This window comes from Rhipicephalus sanguineus, chromosome 1, assembly GCF_013339695.2.
Source record: "Rhipicephalus sanguineus isolate Rsan-2018 chromosome 1, BIME_Rsan_1.4, whole genome shotgun sequence".
Classification (NCBI taxonomy): Eukaryota; Metazoa; Arthropoda; class Arachnida; order Ixodida; family Ixodidae; genus Rhipicephalus; species Rhipicephalus sanguineus.
The window spans coordinates 165,376,281-165,395,103 of NC_051176.1; the positions used below are offsets into that span (position 1 = coordinate 165,376,281).

The following is an 18,823-nucleotide window of genomic DNA, read 5'->3' on the forward strand; positions in this document are numbered from 1 at the left end:
CCGTGATGGATGGCTCCGGGTCCGAGCCCCCAGAGCTCCCAAGCATGCACTTAAACTGTGTTGTTTATAACACGTAAGAAAATACGCTATTAACACGCTTTTATAAATATACAAAAGAGCGAGTTCAAACTGTGAAGTCTCACCTCTGATTTCAGCGTGCTTATTTTTGACCACCCCCTTTCTTTTTCTTTCGACTGTTCACTTATCGATTTGCAACAGTCTCGCGACATCACTTTGCAGCATTCCTAACTTTGCCCAGGCGCATTCATATACATCGAGGCTCCCTTATATCCGGCCGGTGCCTTTATTTGTGCGCCATTTATGCAGTGCAGTAATAATATGCTTTTCTTCGTTACTTTTCAGGTACGGCAGCCAGCTAGCGCTAATATTAAATTACAATCAAAACAATTTTACGAGAAGTCTCGCAACTACTGGTCTCAAGGATGTGCCTCAGAGTGCATACTGGATAGGTAAGTGTCCAACATCCATATCAGTCTAATATCATTGTTACTTTCGTTGGATTCGAATTTATATACGAAAGTGATACTGGCCAGGTAAACTAAATTAGAACAGTCGAATCAATATACGAACAAATGGACGAAAATTTTACGTAAGCAAGCGTGAGGATTTCTTTCAGCAAAAAAGCAGCGAGTGCTTAAAAATGTTCGCGTCATATCCAACACCAGATTGATACACAATAACTGGGCCTTGAGAAACCGCGAATGTGAGCTCGTATGACATTACATTTAGCGACCCATTAGCACCTACAGTCTGCACAGCCAACGCGGGGAAAGGAAAGTAGTTGCGTGGCGCTCGCTGTCTCATGAGGATTTAGACTCTGGAGTGGCGACCCTAGGTTGGTTGCTTTACTGCTGTAGCACCAGAGAAAAAAAGAAATAGAGGAAGAAGGGTGCATGGAGGCCAGATAACGAAAGAAAGGCCATGCATAGTAAGATATATCCTTTAATACTTGTTGTAGGACATTCGAGCTGTTCTACAAAGAAGACGAGAAAATCAAGGGGAAAAGACGAAATTAAAAGGGCGGATAAGAAGACAGGGCACATTCACGTTTATTATTTGAGGAGGTCGCCTCAACAAGACGAAACGCGAAACGACACGTACGTAGTTCAGCCTGACTGTACACTAGAACGCATTCGTGCCAGCCCTCTGTCACGCAGTATACGCGCGTATTACAACGGCGCCAGCGCGACATGTGGCCTACACGCCACTAAGCATCGTGCGTGCTGCCCAAGTTTGTCTCGTTTTTCTGTGCTAAACCTCTACCGTATTCTCTCCCTTTGTTTTTCATGTCTATAAAGGTCTCAAGTCTGTAGACGACCTGTCCACGAACACGTTGGAGTCGTCTAGCGGCTACTTCATCCCTAAGTACGTGGGTCATTGGGCGTTAGACCAGCCGCGACCAAAGGACGGCCAGTGTGTGCAGGCGCGTCTCACTGAACGCACCCAAGAGTGGCGCCTGGCTCCGTGCGAAGCGCTGCTGCCATTCATATGCCAAGTACCTGCCTGCCCCGAAGGTCAGTCGTGCCTGCGACTCGCACAGCGAGCTCACGCGCAACCTCGAGTCACGCTCGCACAGAGCGCTCGAGCTGCTCTGTGCTTACACGGTAGCGAACCGAACGAAGGATCGATGAAGCATGTTACTGCCCGTTGATTCATGTGGTGCTTTTTCTCCTCCCGTTGCAATCGACACCATGCTCGCTCCCGGATCCCACACCGTTCTTCTCTTTTACCAACAGGCCCAAGTAGCTGCCTTATAGGAAGCGTAGTTTTCTCAGTCTGGTTTTGTTTAGATAACGACATACGACTCTTGCTGCCAACAATCGGAGTCTGATTATGCTCCTCCCAGAATCACCAGCCGCGCTATGCCAAGTATGAAACGCTATTTTGTTTGCTCAGTGCTAGGTTAAAGGTGTGCAAAAAATAATAAAACTAATAATAATAAAGTAAAATGCCCCCGCTCTTTGTCTTCTTGCTTCTTTAGGATAGTTTTAGACTCCGTTATTATGATACGAAGCCTCAGTTCCTCAGAGCACGACAAATAATCACAGAACATTGTATGCGACATGCCCAAAACGCGCTCCTAAAGCAGTAATGCTATGTACGTGAAAAACTATATTTTTCATGTCATCAAGAAACGCATATGTGGCGGTCATGTGTTCTCACAGTAACGTAAGATTGCGGTGGTCAAAGGTTATTCAGTGACCGCGTCGTCTGCGATCTCTCACCAAGCGTGAAGGAACAGTCTATATGAAAATCGCGAATAAAACGGCATAAAAGCAGTTTACCAATAAGGGAATGTCAGGCGCATTTATTTCAAATGTATCTATCTACAGGTTCCTTCCTGTGTAGCAATGGAAAGTGCCTGAACAAGCGGTGGATGTGTGACGGACAGGACGATTGTGGGGATGAGTCCGACGAAATGAACTGCCCAAGTAAGTTCCACCACTGAGATGAAGTTTCAACGTATACGACATGCAAGGCAGGCGTCCACACGCACGCACACACACACAAATTATTGGAAAGACAGTACTTAAGTATGTACTCGATAAAGGCATCGAGGCAAATTTCACTGCAATTCGAGAAACCGCAGTGAAGGCAGATCACTCAAGAAAATATTTGAACAAATTTGAGAGTGGTCTTCCTGTTACAGCATGACTGACAGCAGATGTGTTAACCAAAAACCTACCTTTCATTGTTTTTTAAAAAGCTGTATATGGCTCATATCAAATCGCAAGCAGCATACATGTTATCGAGAGAAACTTACGCGGAATCTCCCATTTTAACCGTTTCAGAATCATGTCACTTCTACATGCAAAGCTCGGGCGATTCCATTCAGTCACCCAACTACCCAAACAAGTATGAGCCAAACCTTGACTGCAAGTGGACACTGGAAGGTCCTTTGGGTACTGGAATCGTCTTGCAAGTGAGTGAATTATTGCGAGAAGCTCATGTTTGAGAGAGAGAGAGAAAAAGACTACTCTTTAAAAGCAAATAAATAGCAGAACCTTAAAATATGGCACCACGGGACGGCGGCGGCGGCGGGTTGAAAACAGCTAAGCGACGGAGGCGTATAGTCACCACGCTTCAGTAATATGGAACACTGGGCGAGTTGGTATGGCTTCGTCGTGGCTAGCAGCGCCTGTGTCTGTCGCGCTGTTAGACGTCAGACTCTGCCCAGGCGGCGCTGCGAAAAACACCGCCACCAGCGCCCTCATCGCAGCCATGGCACTAACTGGGTAGTGCAAACAGAGCCACCCGCAAGCGAATGTGCATAGGCCGCAATATAACCCTCCTCTTTCATTGGTGTCGAGGCGCGGTTTCCTGAAAATCAAGGACCTGGAAAGCTTCTTCCGCCAATCCACGCTTCAGAAACAAAGGAAGCTGATCAAAGCGAACTGCGAGTACAATGCAAAATAAGTTTTAGTTATTCCCGCGCGCTGCAACTCGCAAGTACAAGCGAGCATCACACGACACCGAGTTCGAGGCAAGCCCTCCGACATCCGTTCTCTAGAGCTTAAATGCGTTAAAATCGGGTATATACGTATGCCACAGCGATAAAGTACCTACATACACGATCAATTTACTTAGCTATGCATCTTACGATCAGCAGTAGAAAACTCGGTTCATCAGGGGCGAATGGCTCCGGCGATTTTCGCCTTTTCAGTTGCATTCTCCCTTAATTCATCTCTCGCTTCCTGTGCATTGGAGTGTTTTATTACGCATCCTCAAATGGTCTCTTGATGGTCGTCTTCCGTTTGTATATACTGCAAATGGGGATACGTGCGTGTCCACTTTCGCGGGGTACAACCAAAGGCAAAACCGTGGCCTCCGAGATAGCTATACGGCAACCGCGGAGGACACCGGCGAAACAAACCTGAAGGGGGTCACGACCAACATTCTGCGATTTACTTGTATGACGCACGTGGTGTTAGCTAGTTAGACCCAGAACCCTGAGCCTTCAAAACGTACATACGTCCGCGATGCTGTGTTGTGACGACCAACTCGTCGCGGTGTGCGTATCACGCGTCTCCAGTCTGCCTCTAGCTGCTCACTTCGTGTTACACGACAAGCACCGCGGTCAGAGCCTCTGCTCAGCTTCATAGTCAAGGTTACCACGGTTTTGCATCAGGGCTACGCAAAACAACAGCAGAGCCACACATTCATGTCACCGGCTGTGGAGAACGCGGGTACTCGCTTACCCAACACGCTCGCAACGGCCCGTATCCAGCGCTCTCGCCTTTCTTAGTACGACAACTATGGAAATCGGTAAAACTGAACGTTGTTATTCAGTCTTTTACGTCCGTGGCAATTCACAACGCAACAGTGCGTCTTTTGCGGAGTTTCTTCGTAGCGTGCGGAGGGCTCTCGTCTGCTGCTGTTTTCGCCGTCGTTCAGGCGAGTGATCCTGCAAGCACTTCACGACGGTTCGGTGGCGCGTCCGACTGGCGGAGACCAATTCACAGCTCTCGTTCTGAGTGCTAAATGCACGAACACACGCGATATTAAGCTCAATCGTTGTTTCGCACTCGCTAGTTGCACCTGGTCCCATAGCAAACTGTGCGAGAGAGTCGGTCTATGCACTACTCAATACTTCTCCGACAGGTGGCGCCACACATCTTGGAAACTCCAGTCTGACGTCTTTAGCCACCACGCTTGTCTCGCCGACACGTGGTTTGGGAGACAAAATAGAAAAGGATGAACCAGCAAAAATGCTGCGCTCATCCTTTGTGCTCTCCTCGAGTAAGTGAAGCCCTGGACTGATGGCTTCTCAGTCGTACATATATGATCGCAATGAATTAATTTTATTGAAGGGATGACTCTATGGTCTATGCTGGGGAGCGGGAAGACACGTAATGAGCTGGGCTGATTAACCCCGCCATAAGAAAGTTTCGTTTCTCTCTCTCTCTCTCTCTCCTCTGCATTTAGGATTTCTGTCGCTACGCTAAGTTATTCTAGTTCTTGAAAGCTAAAGCTTCATTGCACGACGTTATTGTAACCCCATTTCTTGCAATAACCTTTCGCCGTATGTACTCAGTTTTCAGAGTTCGAGACCGAGGCAAATTTTGACACCGTGCAAGTCCTGTCCGGAGGCAGAACAGAAGAATCCAGCGTTTCGTTGGTTACTCTTTCTGGGAAGCAGGACCTTAACTCCAAGTCATTCATGACAGCGTCGAATCTGATGATCATCAAGTTTAGAACTGATGCATCCGCCGAGAAGAGGGGCTTCAGAGCCAGTTGGAAGACAGGTGTGTGCATCTTGTGACGCTAATCCAACATTTTAAAACTTGTAAAATAGTCTCGTTGAGTCGCAGTTGTGCTGCATCTTCAATCACTGTCTGAAACAAACAGTGCCAAAATCTTCACTAGGAGTTTTCTGCTTGCACGTGTTACTTTCAGTTGTGAAAACTGACGTTGTGTTTTCCTTTCCTGAATTAGAACCTGTGAAATGCGGAGGAGAGCTCATGGCCCAGCCTAGCGCGCAGGTTCTGAACTCCCCGATGTACCCTGAGCCTTACCCTGGTGGCTTGGAGTGTCTTTGGGTCATCACAGCTCCTCCAAGCAAGATCATTTCACTCGAGGTGAGCACGATATTTCAATACACGTAGAGTGAAAATATGAATATGTTATACTATGGGTTCGCTGCAAGTAAAGAAACGTTAACTACTGATATCCCAGAACAATGGGGAAGCAAGCACTCTCTTTGCACCGTGTCTCTGGCTCCCGCCCAAGATCACCCAAAACTATAGCGTTCCAAAGCGCGTCATACTCAAGCGTGTACCCATTAAATACAGCACCGCTGTTTACATAAGAAACCAAACAAAATGTGCGCTGTCCGTCGACATGAGCTCTGCGTGCATATATTCCGTTCGTGCCCGCTGACACACTTGGGAACACGACAGCTGGGACAAGTGTGAGGTCTTGTGACTCGCAGCTATACAGCTTGGTACATTGACGTGTTAAGCCAGACAAAGTGATTGATGATTCACACTCGTCCTGGTACCATGACATATATTCTGCCACCTCTTTCTGGTTCGGATAGGGAAAGAGCGAGGAGGTTCTCTCGATACACGCGCGCCTTCCTCGTTTCTTTTTTAAGGTATTGCAAACCGATGGAACAAAATAAGAGACCGGACCCTACATGGGCAGTAGGCACAGCTTTACCTCCCAACACAGCGACATACTTCCATCTTTCCTGACTTTTAACTCGCCGCAGTGGCGCATCGGCGTTGCGCTGTCGGAGTACGAGGTCGCAGGTTCGATTCCCTGCTGGCGCGGCCGCATTTCGATGGGGGTAAAACGTAAAGAAAAGCTCGTGTTTATAAAACCACCTGAGGCATACTAAGCGTGGAATAGGTGGGTGTACTATGGCAGTGTTCTGCAGGAGGCGCACCGTGTGTGCAGAATTCAATTTCTACATTGTAATTTTCTACCTATTCTATATCTGCAATTAACGATCGAATATGCAATTGGTACCGACGGTAACAGAGCCTTACATGGCATCTCTAGCCAAAGACGACGGGCATATAAAAAAGTTTTAAAAGTAAAAAAAAAATCGGCGAATACGGCGCCTGCGCAGCTGCGTGGCACTCTTCAAGAGGTTATCGTGGTATGTTGTATTTGGTCGCGACGTGCGCCGCGTTCATGAGATCATATGGAGATGTCATATTTCGCGTTCCTCCATTGGAGACATCGGTGAAAGCAGGGGAAGTAAAGTTGGGGGGAGGAGGGGGTGAGCCCCAGCCCCCGATACTTATTTACAGCCATTGTATGCATATATCGTATTTACTCGCATTATTCCCACCCCGAAGTTACCATCGCGGCGACGGCAGTGACGACGCCCCATACGTTCGCCGTTTTGCCAGGCGGCCACACTGCCCTGTGCATTGACGTTTTGTGCCGGAATGCGGAATGTAGGGTATACATGTCTGCCGTGAAAGACTATTAAGTATGCGCTCGAGCGCGTGCCTTTCAGTGTCCCGCATCTTTTTCTTTTAGGTGACATTACATGCACCGTAAGTCGAAACAGGGCGTAGCCAGCAAATACATGCGGTGTCGCAGAGATGCGGGAACGAGCACGGCGCATCGCGCTTGCTCACTGTTAAAATGGCACCCGCGCAACGTTCGTGTCGCCACACATATTGCACGACTCGACGACACAGGACCTTGCTTTGCTGCCGCTAAATTGTCGACGCGGTATACCGTACGGGATCGCACGGCGCTTTCGATTTTTTTCGGTCCAGCGCGGTCACGGCCGGCTTTTCTGCGATAAGCTACTCCTGTCACCGCATCATCAGGTAAACGTAGCGCTTTGCGCTCTCGTACGTGATTTCGAACTTGTCAGAACGAGCGTTGATTCGCCACCGCTTGCGATCACGAAATTATCTAACAAAAAAACTGGCCTCCATCGAGCATATTCCGCCGGTAGCGTCGACGCTCAGCAACGGCCAATCAGGGGCACGCATATATCGCGAATTTCGTCAAACGGGCCTTTATCACTTTTTTCCCACTCCGGGAATGGCATGCGAGAAGAGCGGGAACAAGAAGGCGAAACTATGGACAGCGAAACTTTGAGTTTTCAAATGCCAAGATGGCGGCGCTCGATCGGTGGCGTACGTGAAAGACGGTACCTCGCTTTTGCACACTTTTGAGCGGCTTTCTCGTCATCTGCGCTGACTAAGTTACTTTTTCGAGTACAGTGGCTTTTAGGCTAAATCCTTTGGTAGAGCGCGGTAGATTAAACAGTGGAGATGCCGAAACGGGTGGTTTCCACCAAAAAATTTTCCGCAACTTTCGCGGTCACTCACGTGCGCGCCGGAATTTCCGCTGTGCAATTGATGCAAAGCGTAGCGCAATTTGTTCAAGTGTGCATTTGTTGCAAGTGTAGGCCTTCTTCAGTCTGATTATTATTATTTTTTTTTTTCATGGTATCCTTTGTAAGAAATCTGACCTGCAACCTGTTCGAATTATCGGTACTCCAAAATTCTTCCGAAAATTTTACCCCTCGTGATGATCACATCCTCAGGTTTCTTTGACCCAAAAGAAAACAGTACCATCATTATGCGGGTTATATTACGTACACACACATGTACAGCGACCCAAAAATAATATTGTCACCTAAAACAAACCTCATTGTGCTCCTGATGGGAGACGTAGCTTCCCAGATTCTGTATTCGGAGGACTGTTATGCCAACAGAGAGAAATATGCAAGCGTCCTTAACGGCGCCAACACTTCGAAACAGACTCAATTTTATCGCAACACTCCGCAAAACACAGGGTGTCAACTTTCCATTCCGCCTCACCAGCCCAGTCTAGAACCTGGCTGTACTCCACGTAGCAATCATTATAATTTTAGCCACATGTCTGTATTTATTATTTCTAAGTGCTAATTTACATACTATATGTACAGAGAGGGGGAACATTTAAAAAGTATTTAAAAAAAAAGGCATCAAGAATTTGGCTGATATGTGATGTTAATGTTGCAAGAATGTGCAGCAGTCAAAAATAATAGCCAAGAAGCTTTTTCAAAACAGGCAATTTTCATGTTTCTCTAAGCTTTGTAAGACAATATTTGTATTTCTTTCTTCACGTGTGGGCGCCATGCTTCAAATATTCCAGATTGTTGATTTGGACCTGGAACCAGACAAAGACTTCATCCTGGTCAGAGATGGCTCCCTCCCATCTGATCCACTACTCAAAACACTGACTGGTCCTGCATCAGAAAATCCACAATTCCTGATGTCTACACGTGATCGCCTGTATCTGTACTTCCGCTCAAGCTTTGGTGATAGCAGGCGAGGATTTTCCATCAGATTTCGTTCAGGTACAGTTTCCATGCACAACTGATTATATCACATACTTCTGTTCAGGTTTCTTAATGAACTAAACCAAGGTATAAAGGTGCAGTTCTAACACAAAGCAAACTGAATGAAAATAATACCCTTTAATATATAAATTGTCAGTGAGCAAGAGAAGCAAGACACAAGCATAGTGCAAGTAAAAGGTTTGATGGTGTAATGGTGCATGCCTGACGAACGTATTTACTGAATCAACAATAATAATGAAAGATAAAGCATAGACAATATAAACTATTCAACTAATTTGCTTCTATAAGCTATGAAACATGTACAAAAAGGAAAAAAAAAAGGTATTCAAATGTGGCGTACAAAAGTGGCAACTTCAGTTAGCATAGCAAAATACCTGGGTAAATTGCATATGATAGATAGTGGTTGTAAGCATCAGTGAAGGTATTGAGCTCATGCTCAGCAAACTCAACATGAAAGTTCAGAAGACAGTTGTACAGAAAGTACTTGTCCACTGCTTAGAAAAGCTGCTACACAAGAAGCTTCATTTACAAATAAATCACTTTTTTTTCTCACAGAAGCTTCGGTCACATTTCCCCCTCCCTCTATTAGTGTCTAAAGATGACTGCATTGGTGCAAGTAAAAACTGTAATGCATGTAATGTTAGAGTATTGTAAATTTCAGTTGACAAATGTTTTTTTTTTTCCCAGGTTGCGAAGTGGATATCACCTCCACCTCTGGCAATGTTTCTTCTCCGGCTTTTGGTGTTGACAAATATCCACCCAACCAAGTCTGTGCTTATCGTATCACAAGACCCGGAGGAGGACCGGTGTCACTCAAGTTTGAAAAATTTGCTGTTGCTCCAGATGATTTTGTGCAGGTAAAAAAACTTGATAAGGTTCTCTAGTCTTCAAATAATTGTTATATACGTACTAGTACATTTTTCATTTCCAAATTTGGATCAAGGGAAGAAAAACATTGCTATCATTATTTTAAAAATACCTGCAGAATGTTCTTATGTCATCATCTTCAATTAATTTTTTTCTAAGCACAAAATGTCATTAAGTATACTTGCTTCAATAAAAATATAAGAAAATAATGAAAAAAAAGGTGTGTACTAAATCACATTTCTTTCTTATTTGGAGCCATTAAAGTTGACATCACTTGCATTAAGTCCAGCTGCAAATAGCTTGTGTTATGATTAGAAAACCTTCTATTTTGCATTATTTGAGGATTGCTCAGCTGCTGTGTAATTTAATTTCAGATCTATGACGGATCTGACACAAGAAATGGCATCAGACTGCACCCAGGGCAAGGGTACACAGGTACAAATAGACCAACCCTCACCCTGACTGCAAGCAGCGGCCAAATGTTTGTCTTGTTCACCAGCAATCCCCTAAACACTGCTGCTGGGTGGCAAGCCAGCTTCAGTGCAGGTAAGATGCCAGAGATGCCTCATATATGTAACATATGCAGGCAAGAGTCAAACGGTGAAGTCTGTAGCTGTATAATCACAACTTATAGCGGTTAGTCATAGTTCACTATAGTATGAATCAGTCATCTTGATTGCTTTCACTTTTGGTATTTTTGAGTAGGTGATGCAATCCTTACAAACCTGCCACAATGTCAAATAACAGAATTTTTGTCCAGATTATTGCTAAAGAGGGACAAGTTACCTTCAGAAAATAGCTGGCCAACATTGCTAGGCTGAATGTGCCCGTAGCACTGTGCACGCCATCTCAAAGCACCAAGTTTTCATTTACCTAACTCAGTATTACTTCCTTTAGCCACATGAAGAATTTTATTGTTATGCATCTACTATTTCTTCACGCAGCTTCACGGCCGGAAAATTAGACAGTAAAAATGGTCTTTTTTGTCTACTTGAATTCTAGATTGTCCTCTTCTGACCGTCGGTGAAGGAGCACTGGCTTCAAGCCGCGAAACGACATTTGGTGCCAAGGTGACATATGTTTGCCCAGCAGGACAAGAATTCAGCAATGGTATGTCAAAAATTGTGGCTGAATGTATGCCAGGAGGCAGATGGAGCATTGGATCCATACCAAGGTGCCAAGGTAAGCCTGCTTAGTGTCTCATACTGGGACTATTGCTGATGTGAATTCATAGCTAAGTTACTGTCACAATACTGACTGACGGAAGTCACAGGACCAGTGGAACAAAATGTTTACCTTCAAGTGCACTCAAACCTCATTATAACAGTCACATCTGCCACAAAAATAACTTCGTTACATCCGAAAATTTGTTATAAATGTTTATTCGTAACACTGTATCTATGACAAGACTGTTCTCCATTTACTTCATTATATCCATGTTCGTTATACCGGGGTTTGAGTGTACTTGAGGGAAGAGGAAACACAGTCTTGAGATGTGACCAACCTGCAAGTTGTTGCAATTAGTTCAAAAGTCTGCCAGGAGAACAGGAACTATATGAAAGGGACAAGCTGATGAAAACACACCTGTATTTAAGGCAGTCATCCAGTAAATAAGCTAGATGTTTCTTCAAGAAAAAAAAGAAATCAATTTTGCCCCTGTTATTTTCTTAGAATATAGGATGCACAGACTAATGTACAATGGAAAGGTGTTATTATTGCCATTTTTAGGCAAGCTAGAGCAAATTATCTTATGCAGCACTTCTGTGGACCTCCAGAAAATTTGAACACTTCCATGTTTTGTTTTTTTTTTTACAACAGAACGCTACTGTGGTGCGGTGCCACAGATTGACAGTGGCTTTGCTGTGGCTGCAACTAACGTGACATATCGTGGACAAGCAACCTACCAGTGCTATGCTGGCTTTGCCTTTACGGGTGGCTTCCCCACGCAAACAATACGGTGCAATGAAGAAGGCAAATGGGTCAACCTCCCCACATGTCTTGCCTCATCATGTCCTCCACTGCCTGAAGTGCCACACACAGTACATACCATCCTCAATGGTGGTGGCAAGAACTACGGCACTGTGGTGCGCTTCGAGTGTGAGCCAGGCTACATTCGCACTGGCTACCCTGTTATTGTCTGCAAGAGTGATGGCCAGTGGTCAGCAGCACCACCAACCTGCAAGCGTAAGATGAAACCAAATAACATTGTTGAACTTTCCATGAGGTTACTACCTGTAGTATTTTGGTGTTATATATGTTGCCTTTAACTATACTGCACAATTTCACAGATGAAAATCTATCCACAGCCACTATCCTGTTATTCCTAGGCAAATTATGCAAGAAGTAGAATTCAAGCTAGTGGTGAATTTCTTTTTAAATGTTTGCATCAGCTTTATGATCATGTAACTACATACTAATAACTTGGGAATAAATGTGTATCCTTGTGTGTTAGCTGTGAATACACCAGCAAATTTGTATCGTGTAGGAGTTAAACTTCACTGTTCAAATAGCCTCAATGGGGTTTTTGAACTACTCTGTGAAAGTCAGATGACTGGTTTATTACTGCAATGAACTGAAGGCAACAGTGTGCATTGCTTTATGTTGGCCAGTGCTTGCTATATACTTGCGAATATACTGTATAAGTAGTTTTCTACCAGATTTACATACACACGGCATTATGTTCTCAGTCCAATCTGAAGCAACGAGCCCAGTGGACTGCATGCAAATGTCTGCAATATTACCTATGTTGACAAAAATACTCAATCGCAACTTTCGATTGTATAATGCAGTAAAAGACAATTGCAGCGTTGAAGCAACATCTTTTGCTTTGTGTACCGTATTATCGCACCCCTCTGTTATTACGAACCAACACCTACTCGCCCAACTTTTTACTTTACTCAACATATAGGAGTTGCAGTATTATCTGGGAAACAAGGTCAACAGGCGGCAAGGATCACACTTTAGACTTTATGGCTAAACAACAAGGCACACCCTTAATGGGGCTGGTGATGCTTGAATTATGTAAATATTCTTATAGTTCTTTGGGTTTATAATATGCTGCAACCCCCCCCCCCCCCCCCATTTTCAATTTTGCATGTGTATATATACGGCACACATACAAATGCACGCATGAACATACATAAAGTATAGTTAATCCCCTGAAAAAAGATTTCTGGCTATGCTACCAGCTGCAACATTTTCAGTGATGAGCTTCTGTCCAGTAAAGCGTTAGCTGAGTAAGCTATACAATGGGCTCTGTCTGAATACATCAGAAAGCATTGTCACTTCTGCTCAAGTATTGCTCATAAAATTTTAAAAATCTCAGTGGCTTTGTTATTATAGGAGCCCATAATAAGTAAATAGTATACACAGATATACAGTTGCATGATAATGACTGCACACAAGAATTAATTGAGCTGTGCAGGAAAACGCAAAGTGTAACATACTTTAAATAAAGTTTACACAACTTGTTAGATATCATATCATCTTTCCTTTGCATATTTTGCCAGATGCACTTGGTTTTTTTTAGGTTCTGAAGAGAAAGAAAGTGATCTTAAGATCCACACAGCAATCCTTACTTTATTACAGTCTGCAATTGTACACTTCAGTTGCACATACAGTTAGTGAGAAGTGTTAAAATGTTTCATTAGAAAAAATCTTTTAAGTACAGTGCATATATACATAAAATATCGTGAAATTTCCTTTTGCTTTAAGTTTACAACATAGAATTTCCAGAATGCATTACAGTGGCTAAATGTATTGCTAACACTCCACAATTGAAGGCTAAATGCATAGGCAGTTAAAAAGTGATATCAATAGACAATAGACTTTTGCGACACAAAGTATGCTTGTGTCTTCACCTATGTTCACATTTTGCTGCAGGGGCTCAGTGTTTAGACCTCCCAGACATCAAAAATGGCTTTGTGCTAGACTCAAGGAGAACATACTACTTTGAGGATGAAGCAAAAATACAGTGCCACAAGGGCTACAGGCTTGAAGGAAGTCATGTTGTTACTTGTGGACCTAACCAGACTTTTGATAACCTTCCAACTTGCCGAGGTAAGCATGACAAAGGGAAAGTGCATTAATACTTCTTTCACTTTTTGTGGGACACAGGCTCCAAACAGAGGGTGCATTTATTCTTTTTCTAATAATAAGAAAAATTCCACAAACAAATGCACAAAGATGTGGCTGCCTTTTGATGTATTTGCTTATGAACACAAAAAAAAAACAAGGTTTGTGTACCAATATGTACATGACCATGACCTGCTATTTGCTGTTAGGCTTACATCACCTTCGATGTTTCAGCTGTAAGATATGCACCATTTTTAAATGGTCATAACAGTCATCAATCACTGTATGAAACATTTCAGATATAAATGAATGTGCGTCATCATCAGCCTGTGACTCAGCATCAACCATCTGCACAAACACTGCTGGAGGCTTTTTCTGCAAGTGCAAGAAAGGCTTTGAGCCCAACCTAGGTGCGTTCACTGCATGGCTAATTTGACACATTATAAAATTAGTTTACCACTGGAAAGAGCAATGGGAATACGAACTAATCCCTAAATTTTTTTTATGTCACGACATTTGCATATGCAGAATTGAGAAACAGCTGTAGACTTAAACCTAAGCAATGATAGCAGTACGAAATCGTAGTCTATATTTTAGGTTGTGAAAAAGAAGTTCACCAATGTATTTGGTGACAAATCCCAATTTCATTCTACAGAAAAGAGCATAAAACTTGGTGATGTTGTTAAAGCCACTTCACTCTATGATGGTAACAGTACTACATTGTCATTGTATCTGTAACCAGATTTAGGTTCAGAGCAGCTGTCCTACTTTAAAAGGAGTATGTAAAAGGAGTATGCGGAAGAGGTGAAAAAAATAGCTTAGCTCTATTTTTTTACTAGTGTTCCACATTTGATTACAGAAAGCAATCATATTACATATGAAAACTGTGCTTTAAACATACAGACTGCAGGCCAGTTGGTGACCTCGGGCTGAGTAATGGAGCCATACCTGACACAAGTATCAAGGTTTCTGGTACAGAAGGAGGATACCACAAAAATGTAAGTGCTGACTTCATTAAACATGGAAGGGGCTACAAAGGTAATGCTAATGATGCTATGAATAACAGGAAATATTTAATGTATTGCAAACAAGTTTCATTCCCATAGAGAAACCAACTTTTTCAGAAGTCAAGGTCTTCACCACTGAGCTCATGCTTTCTCCTTAAATTTTAATATATGCCCCCAGCTGTAGATATGCTGTCACGGTGTGTCTTGGGCAGGGAAAGAGTGGCAGCATTTCAAGTGAACGAAAGAAAGGAAAATTTTTCGAGGGGCTAACAATGTGGTTTGAATAGGCCGAGACTGCCTTAGATTTCGTTGCGTGAAACTCATAAGCTTAATCAGCTGGATATTTCTACATTTTAGCGATAAGGGAACAAACAAGCAACTTGATTTACATTCCATGCAGAATGTTCGATTGGATGGCCCTCGTGGATGGTGTGGTAACATACCTCGCTCAGGCGAGAACTGGGTTCAGGTTGACCTAAGTGCACCTACAGTGGTACGAGGCTTCCGAACACAGACAGTGGTTCGTGACGATGGCTCCCAAGCATTCCCTCTTAGTGTGCGCATCCAGTACACTGATGACCTCACTGACATCTTCAGGGACTTTGCTGATCCCACAGGAAAGGTATGTATATTATATATTTCTTTCTTCTTTTTTTTTTTCTCGGTTCAATTTGCCTATCACTAACACATGTTTTCACACAATGTAAAAAGTATGGTAACATGTATAAAATTAAGTGTGTGGTATGCACACCTAAATTTTATGGGCAGCCATTTGGTATTCAGTTAGTAATTTACTAGTGTGAAACTAACTACTATTACTGTTAATTCCTTTGGTTCATTTAGCAAAGATTACTTTCCATAATAATGCAGCCAAGCATAGTGATATGCTGTCAATATTTTATATTTTCATAGAACAGCCATTGCCTCATTCTCATTCGAGTGCTTTGACCTGCTACTGCCATGAAAATGCCGCCTTCACTACTACTGTCCAAGGAATCAAAATTATTTTACTGTGAAAGGCATGACTTCACTTTGTGAAATAAAATTAATGTAATTGTGTACACTACATGTTATTGCATATGGAGTTGAAATGCTAGGTTCATCCATCTTGGAAAACAATTCGGTGTTGTTCAAAGCTCTCAAAAGTGCATTAGAACACCAAGGTACAAATTCATTCTCACATAATATGCCAGGATTGAAGAGAATGATAATTCACATCCGGATCTGTTGATTAAAAAGAATAACTTTTAATTTCAAATTAGCTAAAACTTGTGTAGTTCCAACAGGTCTTAACTTATCATTAAGTACTCATTGAATGGTGGCAGTACTTTGACGAAAATTTGTTAGCTGCTGGTATTTGGTAGTGCTTAACACAAGGTCACCAAACACCGCTAATCTGGAGTACTATACATCCGCAGGCCCTCGAGTTTCGTCTCACCCCAAATGGAGGCTCTGGCTTAGCTGTGGTCAACCTGCCACTGCCATTTGAGGCTCGATATGTACGTGTACTCATTGTGGAATATGTGGGCGCCCCTTGCATGAGGCTGGAGCTGATGGGCTGCTCTCGTCAAGACTGCCTTGGTAAGATCTGCATGTATAGTTTCTAAGGCAAGAAGAAGAAAACATAGGGACTATGCACTCACCATTAACACTATCAGTACTTTAATGAACTGTGCTGCCTTGGCTGGCAAGGTTTTCGTTTGTGCCATGCGAAGCATACGCCAGTCTGGAGAACAAATTCAGGGCATATGACGTTCTCCAGGTTGAAAACTGTTATTTTTAATGCCTCTTTTTAAACTTGAAACCTTATGAAAGCTGCTGATCAAATAAACTGCATCTTGTGACATTGAGGCATACAAATTTTATACCGAAAGATGAAAGCAAAACACTTTAGGTGCAGACAACTGACTTCGACCCCAAGCCATGAAATGTAACATAATCCGTGTGTTGTGCAAATTTTCGTGGGAGTGATTTTCACGCATTGCGTGCTACTGTTGGGAAGCCAGAACCAAGATCACCAGAGTTTCGTCACATTGGTTTCTCACAGCACTTATGCCGAGGTGAGGTGAGACTCTGAAAATGAGTTTCAAAATATGGTTGTACAGCAGTGGTAATAAAAGCTATGGCTATAAAATTTGCAAGGAAATATAAAGATAGACACAGGTTGCATTGGAGCTCAAAATTAGTTTTAAATTGTATTTAGTGTTCTTTATTTTAGTTTTTTTCGTTTTTCTACATGTGTACTTTTTTTGTTAAGATATACTAACTGCAGAGTATTGCAATTTTGTACAAAGGTAGCAACCCATGCTTCACAGAAGTGGAACTAAAATTGTGAGCGTACAGCAAAAACTAGATTTGTTATGCTTTTCTACTTTTGTCGATGTACGAAAATTGCCACTTACAAATGGTTTTTTTCATACTAAAAAAATACTAAGGCACATAGGCTACTGATTCTAGTTCCAGTTATGTAAATACCACGAATTAAGACATCTGAGAATTTTTGTGAGCTTATGCTTTATAGTTCCCGAGAAAAAGGTACACAAACCTCTAAAAATGTGCTTTTGAGAAATAAAATTTTTTTACCAAACAAATTCTCACCCCACCTTAAAACTAACTAATGCATTTCTTGCCTCAATACCTTGTATAATCTGTAATGCTCAGTCAGAAAAATAATACAAGGTATATGTAGTCTTTAAATTACTGCTTGACATAAAATAGCAACATTATGCTTAAAATAATCCCTCCTAGTGTTTTACTATACTGTTTCTAAATGCACAGGAAAAAGAAATGTTATGGCTGGCAGGTTCTTTATAGTTGCAGAACAGCAAAAAGAAAATAACATACATCATGTGTATAATGTCTCAGCATACAGTATACATAAGCTGCATAACTGAAGCTAGTATTCCAAGAAACAAAGTGAACTGTTCGTGTGCTGATTACTCATCATTTTTCAGATGTGAATGAATGTGTGCAGAAAAATGGTGGATGTGACCAGCGATGCATAAATAATCCGGGAAGTTTCAACTGCCTCTGCAATGTTGGCTATGATTTGTACATGACAAACGGCACAAACGGATTCAACATTCTTCCCAGTGAAACAGGATTAAGAGATGGCGACATGTACCGCATCAACAAGACGTGTGTTCGTAAGTGAGCCCTTGACATCTTTTCTTAGTACAAAATCAATTACCCAGTTGCTGTCAACAGAAGGGATAAATTAACTTAATTACACTAAGCCCCTTACAACTTATAGAACTTGTTGAAACAGAGGTTTAGTGTACAGAAATAACTTGTTGATCCATTAAACTACACCAATCTTCCAATGCAGCAAAAATGTGCTCAGCTTTGGACAGTCCCGAAAATGGTCAGCTCCTATCAACGAAATCCATTTACCACTTCGGAGACACCGTTCACTTCCAATGCAACTTTGGCTACATCATGCTGGGAAGCACAACACTCACGTGCACAAGTGGAGGCAATTGGAATGGCACTGTGCCTACTTGCCAGAGTATGTATACCCCTCACCCTTGGTTTTCTTTTTTTTTTTTCAGATACAGCAGTGTGAAGTGTAATATTATTAAGCAATACTGACTGTTAATATGTCACAGATGCTTTACTCAGAAGCCCCGTGCTTCTTTACAATCCTAAAAGCCTTATACAGACCAAGCATAAGCAAAACAGACTTTGTTCATTTAAGGAAAAAAGCGGCTGTGTGAATAGAACTTAGCATGCAGGCTACAGTAAAGCCTCGGTCATACGATCACGGCTCGTACGAATTTCGGGGTGACACGAATTTTCCTGTGGTCCCGGCCAAGGCCCATTAGCCTGCAATGTATTGGAGTACGGTTGTTGCGAACAGATTTGCACCCCGCGACGTTTGATACGAACGTACGCTAGCGCACAGGTACGAAGAGGTGCTGCCCGCGCTGTCACGGAAGACGCGGCAGTCGTGCGCGGGCTGCGGGCATGCGTGCTACGTGACCATCAACGGTGCGTCGTTGCCTCCAAGATAGTGCGCGCGAATCTTGGA

General features: G+C 42.9%; 1 protein-coding gene across 1 annotated transcript in view; it reads left to right on the forward strand.

Moving 5' to 3' along the window:
- LOC119401559 (uncharacterized) overlaps positions 1–18,823 on the forward strand; it is a 123,281-nt gene that overhangs the window by 58,091 nt on the left and 46,367 nt on the right. Inside the window, exons 4-21 of the mRNA XM_037668461.2 lie at positions 364–470; positions 1,320–1,535; positions 2,355–2,453; positions 2,814–2,944; positions 5,057–5,267; positions 5,458–5,600; positions 8,638–8,842; positions 9,533–9,702; positions 10,087–10,258; positions 10,715–10,894; positions 11,531–11,896; positions 13,595–13,771; positions 14,086–14,196; positions 14,690–14,784; positions 15,194–15,415; positions 16,212–16,374; positions 17,748–17,939; positions 18,122–18,301. Of these exons, the coding sequence (XP_037524389.1) occupies positions 364–470; positions 1,320–1,535; positions 2,355–2,453; positions 2,814–2,944; positions 5,057–5,267; positions 5,458–5,600; positions 8,638–8,842; positions 9,533–9,702; positions 10,087–10,258; positions 10,715–10,894; positions 11,531–11,896; positions 13,595–13,771; positions 14,086–14,196; positions 14,690–14,784; positions 15,194–15,415; positions 16,212–16,374; positions 17,748–17,939; positions 18,122–18,301 (3,140 nt within the window). The remainder of the gene's footprint in view (positions 1–363; positions 471–1,319; positions 1,536–2,354; positions 2,454–2,813; positions 2,945–5,056; positions 5,268–5,457; positions 5,601–8,637; positions 8,843–9,532; positions 9,703–10,086; positions 10,259–10,714; positions 10,895–11,530; positions 11,897–13,594; positions 13,772–14,085; positions 14,197–14,689; positions 14,785–15,193; positions 15,416–16,211; positions 16,375–17,747; positions 17,940–18,121; positions 18,302–18,823) is intronic.